The 9509-nt window shown below is 48.5% G+C and overlaps 1 protein-coding gene across 1 annotated transcript; it reads right to left on the bottom strand.

The window, feature by feature from the left end:
• Positions 1–487: 487 nt before the first annotated feature.
• LOC139330878 (mucin-5AC) lies at positions 488–8671 on the bottom strand. Its single transcript, XM_070962046.1, has one exon. The coding sequence runs from the start codon at positions 8669–8671 to the stop codon at positions 488–490; it is 8184 nt and encodes a 2727-aa protein (XP_070818147.1).
• Between the last annotated feature and the right edge of the window lie 838 nt (positions 8672–9509).

Genomic DNA, 9509 nt, shown 5'->3' with positions numbered 1-9509 from the left:
GATGCACAAACACTCATCCAGTATTGGAGAAACACAATAATAAAATAAATATGAGGTTCTTTTGAGACAGTATTTTCAAGTTTTTTGTAGATATTTGTACACACATCAGGATCAGTAAACCTTTTGATTTATAGTGCCTCTGTATGTATTTCTGGTGGACTTACTGTAAGATGTTCCTACCCTGCAGCAAAAATGACAAACATTTTAACAGATCATTTTAGATTTAGGTCATAAACTTAAGAACACACATAAAAAAGGTTTTTGATCTTGTGTTTTCAAAACTGTTAACTCAAGAATCATGTACCGTGTTCTATTAAAGCAGCCTAGCACAGAACAAGCAGCAGCAAATAAACAACCAAAGAATTGCTGTCTTCAGTTGCAATGTGAAAACTCAAATAACATTACAGGCTAACATTAGACACCCCCCTTTATACACTGTGTATTTAAAACTCAACAGGCTCCAGGAAGGCGGCCTCTATCCTCTATTTCAGGACCTTTTCCCCCCTGTTGGGGGTAGGCTGGGGGGATGTTTGTGGTAATAGTCCGGTGGGGTGGGATTGGGGCTCGCATTCATCCCTGTAGGGACATAATACATACTCTCCAGGTAGCTCTGGTCCAATGGTGGATGGTTCTGGGGCTCTGGCTTGGATGCCTGACCAGAGTGATTCCTGTAGCTAACCCCAGGCCCACTTGGTTGCATTGTTGCTGCAGCAGAGGCCTCAGGATATCGGGGTGGCTGGGGCTGAGCAGGGGGGTGACCCGGAGGAGGAGGAGCTGCATAAGGCATATACTGCGGAGCAGGGGCATACATGTTGGGGTTGTGGAGAGATGAGTAGGGGGCTGCTGAAGGGGGATACAGGCCCGATTGTGACATTGCTTGCTGTGGGATGAGCACTTCCACATATTGGCCAGTCTCTGGGTCAAACAGCATTTTCCTCAGTGGCTGTACAGGCACCTCAATATAAAAATATTTCCCTGTCTCAGGATCCAGGAGTACTCTGCGAGGGGTCTGTCCATAGTTGCTTTCTGAGTACAAACTAGAGCTGTCACCACCATATTCAGATCCATAAGAAGGCCCCAGACTTTGAGGGCCACACAGGTACTGGGGATCTATAGGAGGAAGGCCCGGAGACTGGCTGTGTCCTGGATCGCTGTAAGGAGGCCCAGCCATGCCTGGTGGCTGTTGCTGAGGGGATCTGTGGATAGGGGGTCGTCGAGAGTCAATATGCTGGGGTTGCTGCAACGGGCGGTCAGCAGGGCAGGCCTGCATGAATGAGGGGTGGGGAGGGCAGGGAGGAGGCTGATGGAGAGGCTGGTACATGGCCGGTGGCTGGCTTGGACCAAGAGGACATGATTTGGGAGAACCAGGCTGGTAGCTCATCTGCTGAGGATCAGATCTGCACTGGTGGGGACGGAGAGGGGGCTGAGCCACTGGGTAAGGCAACGTCTGGCCTGGAGAGTGTGAAGGAGCAGGGGGCGTGAGGTTATGGGGGCTGCGGTGATGGTGAGGAGGGGTGAGACCAGGGTGGGAAGGGCAGCCAGCTGTGCAGGAGCAGGGAGGAGGGCGGGAAGAGGGCTGATAGCGATTTGACCTCCTGGGAGTCAGATCTGAGAGCATGAGGGGACTGAAGCTCTCTCTTTCATCGTAGCTTGGAGGGTCATCTGAGGCATAAAAGTGCAGTTCATCTGTCCTTTGGGAGCGCTCGCTGGAGAATGATCTTCGGTATGGCTGGTGTGTGTTACCTGGCACTTGTGTTGTGGAAATAGCAGGGGGTTGTTTTGTGTTGTGTGAAGTTACCGGCATAGCTTGTTCATGAGGGTATGCTGTCGTGGGATACTGTGGTTGGCTGTCTGGATCCATAACAGGTGGCTGGCTTGGTTGGTTGGCTCCAGCTGAGGCAGGTCCAGGGACTTGGTTTGATTTTGGGTCAGAAATTGGACCTGGAGCTGAGGTTAAACCTGGGTCAGTTGCTGATGTTGGGGCTGTAGTTAAGGTTGTGGGCCTTTGTGTATAACTACAGCTCTGAGGTGAGGCCCCTGGCTTTTGCTGCTGACCTCTGTCATTAGATGTCTCTGTCTCTGATGGTGCTGTTGACTGGTTTGAGAGATTGGAGATGGTTGCTGCTGTTTTGCAAGGTGGAGGTTTGAGGCTGGACACTGCAGATACAGCCACTTTTCTTGTATAGTTTGATGCTGATGCTGACTCATTGGAGATCTTTCTATAGATTGTCGGCGAGGACACTACAATTGTTTGAGGCCTCTCCTCACCTTGTGGTTTTACTGTGGATATTGTTGCGGCTGGTCTCTGTGCTTCATTTGGCATTGCTCCCAGATCTGCAGGTTTGAATTTGCAGCTTGGTTTTGGAGGCACAACTGGCTTTTGAGAATTTTTAGCTATAGATTTAACTTCAATGGTTTGAGGCCTGTTGTTTCCTGTACAGTTTGTGGGCATCTCCTGTTTCTGAGCTTCTTTAGACAGTGACTTAACCTCAATTGGCTGTGGTCTGAACTTCCTTATTACAGGGGACCTTGGGGGGAAAGTTGGATCTAATCTTTTCACTGCTTCAAAATCTCCTACTTCCTTCTGTTTGGTGGGAGGTGGTGTTTGCTCCAGCGTATTCCTTAGCAAAGAAGCACTTTTTTGCTTTGGCATGTCTTTTGCGGTGGGCTTGATGCTAACACCATCTTCTTCTCTAGTCTTTGAAATGATGTCTGTGTTGTCAGACGCTGCTGAGGGACCAGACGTGGTTGATGAGGAGGAGACTGTCCTCTCTCTATGAGACTCGGTCCGACCTCCATCTGATGTTGTGGTGGTCTGAAGGGGGATCTCCAGGCAGTTGACATGCTTACGGGGAACCCCTTTACCTCCAGCTGCATTCTGGTTGTCACCCACCACAGCTCCAATGTCAGCTTGGAAGCCTTTCTCCTTTAATAACATGCAAACTGAGTGGCCGCTGCTCCCTTGGGTATTACCTGGGGCAGTGGGCCCAGGTGAAGGTGAAGCAGCTGGAGCTTGAAGTGGAGTGGTGATCTCTTCCTGGGCTGGGGATACAGATGTCTTGGTCCTGCTGGATCCATCCCTTATTAACACTACAGCAGTGGACACTTCTCTTTCTTTACTGGGCAACTTGGGTAGGTTTCCAAGCATGGGAGGTTTCCTGTCTGTTCTGACCACCACAGGTTTGTCCTCATTGTCTGGAACTTTATGCACTTCTGTCTCTTGTGTTTCTGCTGCCATATTCAAATTGTGCTGACATGACTTGGCAATTGCCATGTCTCCTGCTGTGTGTTTCTGTGTGTTTGCATTGGAGGACTTCTGTGATTCTCTGCCTAAATCTGTGAAATGCTTTGGAGAAGTCTGGGGTTTGTCACCTGGGTTCTCTGAGTCTCTCATGCTGCACAACATTTTATTTTTGTCTTCTTTCCAGCAAACAGCCTTGTATTCTATCTGCATCGGCTGTGGACGAGACAGAGGATTTGCTTTGCTCTGAAGAGGTGGAGATAAGGTTAGCAGCTTTGAGTCTTTTACCTCCTCTTTCTTTTCCTCTTTCCCCTTGACCGTGAACTCTTCCCCCTTCTCCCTCCTTGTCTCTTGCCTTACCTCCTCCTCTGTTATGACCTCTTCCCTCCTTCCTTCTTTTATTTTTTCCCTCCTTTCCTCATCAAAATTTCCCATCCTTTCTTCATTCAGATTTGATGTCATTACTGCACTCTGTGCCTTGAAGGACAGGTTGTATGTATTTTTTACAAGTCGCCTCACATCTCTGACTTTGTGAATTGGAACCTTAACTTGATTCCCATTTCCTTCTTCCTCCTCTGATTTCTCATCTACACTGGTCTCTGCTCTTTCCTCCCTCTCTCTGTAAGACATGTCTGGTGAAGAGGCCTCCGGTTTGCTTTCTGTCTCAGGTGTGAGACAGACGTTTAGGGAGGCTTTCTTTTTCTCCACAGCTTTCAGTGTAATCTCCTGTGTTTTTGATGTGTAGGCGCCCTTGTCACCCTGCTGTTCTTGTTTATGGTCCTCTGTGTTTTCACATTCCTGGTCTCTATTTGTCGCCCTGGCCTGCGTGCTGCTGGCTCCAATGGCAGAAGGAGCTCCCGTGTTCCCGGCAGTGGCATTTGCTGAGTCACCATCCTCCCTTCTGTCCCACATTTTACTCTCCTCTGCTCGTTGTTCTCCAGCTTTTGACTGGTTACTATCAAATGGCAATTTCAGTTCTGATCGTGTTTCGGATCTTAATGTTGTTGCATTCCTGCTTTGAGAATCAGCCTCTTCACTTTCGGTCTGTGAAAAGTTGACACTTCTGCTGCTGCTGGATGAACTTGGCCTGTTACTGGACCTCACTCCAAAGCTTTTTGGTGGTTTGGCATCATCTTTTGTGCTTGATTCTCCTCTCACAAAAGAAAGACCCTCAGATGAAAGACTGTAATCTGACTGAAGACTGGAACTCAGATTATGTGCATCAGCTTTTGGGGACTCTTTACGTAGTGCCACTGCACTCTCTCTTGGTGGGCTGTTTTCCTCAAAAGTGGGGCTCACTTCCTCTCGTGCCAGCTCATCGGGTTGTTTATCAACACTTTGCATCTTCTTGGACAGCACACTCTTGATGAGATAAGTGGCCATCTTGGTTTTAGTAGATGTTTCATCCAGAGAGGCAGATTTGTGGAGTTTGGATTTTCTTTCATTTTGTTGATTGGGTTCAGGACTGCGCTCAGAGGTGTAGCATTCTTGCATTGTTGCTGGTGTACTGTGTTGTCTCACGAATGTCTCTCTGGAGTGACTCTCTAGAGAGGGGCTTTCCACCATCACTGGTACCCCAGGGCTGCTATTTTCACTGCTCTCATCCTGCCTCCCTTCGGCATTATTCTTTCTCTTCAGCTGGATTTGTCTTTTTGGCACTCCTCTTCTCACCTTTCTGGAGTCCTCTCTTTCCACGGCCACATCTACGCACTCAAAGCTACCCATATCATAGCGTCGCGATGGATCTAGGCCATTCGAGTAGTATGCAGATGGTTGCTGGAAAGAGAGTTCGTCAGTGTCCAGCTTTGGAGCAGAACCCCTGAAGTCAGCATAGGCCGGCCAGGTGGCGTTGACCCCGGCTGGGCTCTCCTGGGTGGATGGTTGAGAAATGTTGGTAGATGAACGGTGGCTGGAGTTGTACATATCAAGGTAATCTATCTCAGGGCTTGACAGACTCCGGAATGCCAAGTCTGTGAACCACTTCACCTCAATGTCTGCTTCATCAAGCTCACTTCCCATGCTGGAGCTGGAACTCTGACAGGGCCTGTTTACGGCCACGCGCCCAAGAGCACTGTTCTTGTTCTGGTGTGCAGGAGGTTGAAGCCGTCTGCTAGAAGCACCACCCCTGTCCTGCTGGGAAGCCAGTCTAAGCTGACTCTGTTGTTGCTGTAGCTGTCTGGTGGCAAGCAAACTCTCTGAATAGGAATGCACTGTTGGCAGTCCCTGACGGGTCTCTCTGCTTGTGGGAGCTGTTCTGCGACTGGCAGGCCCTTTTCTATTCCTGGCATTGAATGACAGCTCAGCCTGTTCCCCTCTGTAACTGACATCCCCCTGCCACCCCTTCCCCTTTTCAGGAAGCCGCTCCTCCCACTTTCTCTCTCTCTCTATCTCCCTATCCATTTGCCTCTCCCTATCCACCTCTCTATCCTCCTCCAGCTGCATTTCCCTCTCCATCTCCAATTGCGTTCCTAGCCTGACCCAGTGGGCCTGGCTATTATTGTCAACAGGGGCAACATTGGGGTTTTCCCTATTTGTCACTGCTTTCTTTAAATTACCACTTGGTGAGGATGCTACAACCTGAGAGGGGCTACAACTTCTGTTCTGCCAGTGTCTGTATGGTTTCTCAGGGGCTATGATGTGGACAGGTGTAAACCTGGTGAGTGGCGGAGAGGGAGTCCGCCTTCTGTTCACATGGTGGGCCATGTCCTCTGTGAGCCTCTCTCTGCTTTCACGTCCAATGCTGGTTGACAGCTGTCTTCTTGTATGCTCTTGTGTATAGGCTGATTTTAATGAGCTGTTGCTTTCAGGACTTAGAGAAGTAGTGAAATGAGGCTGTGGGTTTTGCAGTGTCTGCACAGGTGATTTGGATGGAGCCCTGCAGACAAGGGAAACACTTGGAGTCCCGTCCTTAGACTTGCTTTCAGTGGGAGGATTATTATAAGTGTCCTCTTTCTGAAACAAGGTGGGGCCAGTGGCTTGTTTTTCCTCAGAGGAGGCTATGCTTGAGTTATCCTGAAGGTTTGCTTCCTTTGGTGATGTTTCTCTCTCCGTGCTTTGTTGTTTCAGTGAACTGTCCACCTTTGCCTCAGCTAAGAAAGGTGAGGTAGATACAGATGAATGAAGCGGCACAACTGGTGATATACCTTTGATTTCAGCTACAACTGATTTGTCTCCTCTGTCTAAATCAAATGAGGGTGATACACTCTCTTCTGCCAAGTGTATGGGGTGCTGTGTCTCTGTAAGATCAGCTGAAGAGGAATCCCTCTCAACCTCAGGTGTATTTCTTAGAGGGGGAGTAGGCTGTGTATATGGAGGGTTGTACTCTGTGGAGAGGTTTCCTGGTGAATGATGATGATATCTCTGCTCAGGAGATGAGGCAACAGGTGATGGCTCTTTACTTCTGTGTTGAGGTGAGGGACTTTGGTACTTGTCAGACGAAGGAGTTTGATATCTTGGCTCAGGTGAGGGAGTCCGATATTTTAGCTGAGGTGAAGGCGTTTGGTACCTGGATTGATGAGTTATTTCAGGCTGCAGGACAGAGCTTGTGAAGCCTAATATATGAGGAGAGTCTCGTGGTGTACCAATAGACTCTGCTATACTGCTCTGTATACTGTCTTTGCTTGGGGTAGGGCTTCTTGCATCAGGAGACACAAGTGTCCTGTCAGGCTCAGGGGTGGAGACACGAGAGAGCTCAGGAAATGGAGGAGTGTCCCTGTCCTCAGGCTGAACAATAGAGTAAGAAATCCCTGTGATATGGGGGGACGAAGTGAGGCTTCTTGATGAGGCAGAGTCAAAGTGAGGGTCTAAGAGAGGAAAGGCTGACGTCTCCACTTCAGAAGACCCCTCTTTCCGATTTACCTCAGGTGAGGATGCTGTAATCCTGATTTCAGGTGAAGGAGCAGTATATCTGTGGTCTATGGGAGAGCTGTTGCTCTTAACTTCAGGTGATGGAGATAAACTATAGCTTACAGCAGGTGAAGACACCTGGGCCCTGCTTTCAGAAGGTGTTGAAATCTGTCTTGTATTATGTGAGGGGACAGGAGAGGGAGTTTTAGCTGGAGAAGCAGCGCTGACCAGGCTAGGTGATGGAGCAGTGTGACTTGATTCAAGTGAGACACTACACTCCACAAGCTCAAGAGATGTTGCTATTGAAATGAGGGGTGAGGGAGGTGTGTATCGTGGAGCAGGTGTAGACACAGCACTGACAGGTTCAGATGACAACCTCGTAACTTGGCTCTCAGGAGTACTTGTGGCGTCTCTCCCTGCAGTGGAAAGATCTGAAACCAGCTCAGGGGTGTGGGTAGAATCTTCAATATCAGGTGTGGAGCTTCTGCTGAAGAGATCAGGCAGGGAGACCCTTCCTCTCAGCTCAGGGAAAGGAGATGATGCTTGAATATCGGGGGAGTAGGGCCTATTATTCAGCTCAAGAGAGACCTGTGTTTCTCTTGACCGGGATGAGAACTCTGTACTACTGGATGAAGGGAAAGGAGATGAAAGAATGTCTCCAGATTTAAAGGCTGATTCTGTAAAATCTAGAGAAAAATCTTTGAGTGTGTGCTCAGGTGAGGGACTGCTGTGTTGATTGAAGTAGCTGCTTCTTGGCTCAGGTAAAGACTCGATGTTCACTGATTCAGAAGAGGATGAACTGACACCAATCTGGAACTCAGGGGAGGGACTTGGAGTTAAAGACTGATGTGAGGGGCTGTTGTGTCTATCTATGAAAGAAGGAGTGATTCTCCTTGATTTGTCTTCTGAATGCACTTGTCTAGAATTAGGTGGTGATGGCGAACATCTTTTTTCAACTGAGGAAGAAGATAAGAATGATGCTGTTTCCTCTGGACTCAAGGTATCGGGGCTGTTGTGCCCAGGAGTGGGGGTCCTCTCACCAGTGTTGAGGACTTCAGATGATGGACTACCAAAATTAAGCTGAGGTACCAGTGATTTGTTTTCTGGTTCTAAATTTGGGCTACTGCCCTCAGAAACTTCTGTATGCCCTGAGTTTAGTCTCTCACCCCCTGGCTGACTCCTCTCTGAAGACTCACTCTGCAACTGGGGACTGGGAAGCCTCTCTCTTGAATCTTCAAAGCCCTCCTCTCCTTCACTAGAGCCCTGTGCAGTGTGATAAGAGCCTGAGGAGTCGTTCAGGTCATCCACCAGAGGAGATGCAGCAGCTGTCCCGCCCACCTCCCTCTGGGAAGGGACAAAAGCCCCTACAGCAGGGCTGCTTGAGAGGGAGGGTGTCTCACAGTCGTCTCCAAAAATGTCACACAGGCAGGTAGTCTCGGAAATTGCACTGCTCTGACTAGGGACGTTTATGATGTCGAAGATTTCAACGTGGTTGGGGGTGCCGTCACGATGGCACAGGGAAAAGGTGCGGGGCGCACTGCGCAGGAAGGAGTAGCTGTCCCCCTGGAGAGTCCAGCTGTCCATCGCTCATCCACAAGCTCCAAATTCTCACTGTGGCCAGTCCAGTCTGCTCCTTTAGTCTGCTCTGGGCTCCGTTCCTGGACTGGAAATGAGATACAGTCACCTGGAGGGTGTGTAGCTCATTCATTTATATCACCAGTAACACTGATGAATATCACTGAGAGGCAAAATAGCAATAGCAAATATAGAGGCTAAAGCATTGTGTATTGTTTCTGTTTTGCTAGCTTGCCAGCAACAAATTTATCTTTCAACCCTCAAATGTTCTGAGAATACTGTACATGGATATATTGTAAACCTCCAAAAAGGGTTCAGAACATAAAAATAACTGTGCCTTAAAAAGCAGCAGCAGCAAGCATCTTGAAATCAACACAAGGCAGTATATAAATATTCACTTTAAACTGACTAAAAATGTTTAGCTGATAGCAGCAAATCAGTGTGCCCCCACATGTGCTTAAAAGCTCACAAGAATTCATCAACACATGATATATGAGATGCAACTTATTTATTTATACATATGGAAAGTGACAATATTTTGATTAACCCAATACATAACCTTTATTTAAACTTTCTACTTTACCTTGGTGTAGGACTGATGTGAAAAAGAGAGCCTGCTCCCTGAGAGAAAGACAGAATGAATTGGTACTGTACCTTTGGCCAATGATGAGGCTTTCCCAAGAGCATCGAGTTCCTCTGTGTTGCAATATCAGCCCCTCATCCAACGAACTGTCTCTCAAAATCCACAGCTGAATCCAGGACTGAGCAGCTCCGTACTGCTCAGTCTGGCACCGCCGCACCAGCTGGACAACTTCAGAATGAAAAAGGCACGGCCATGTATCAGACC

This window comes from Chaetodon trifascialis, chromosome 5 (genome assembly GCF_039877785.1).
Source record: "Chaetodon trifascialis isolate fChaTrf1 chromosome 5, fChaTrf1.hap1, whole genome shotgun sequence".
Lineage (NCBI taxonomy): Eukaryota > Metazoa > Chordata > Actinopteri > Chaetodontiformes > Chaetodontidae > Chaetodon > Chaetodon trifascialis.
The sequence above is the reverse complement of the archived record's forward strand: the minus strand, read 5'-3'. Positions and strand labels throughout refer to the sequence as shown.

What these genes read in the sequence shown, in the direction of transcription:
- LOC139330878 (XM_070962046.1), bottom strand. Translation starts at nt 8,671, where the DNA reads ATGGACAGCTGGACTCTCCAGGGGGACAGCTACTCCTTCCTGCGCAGT.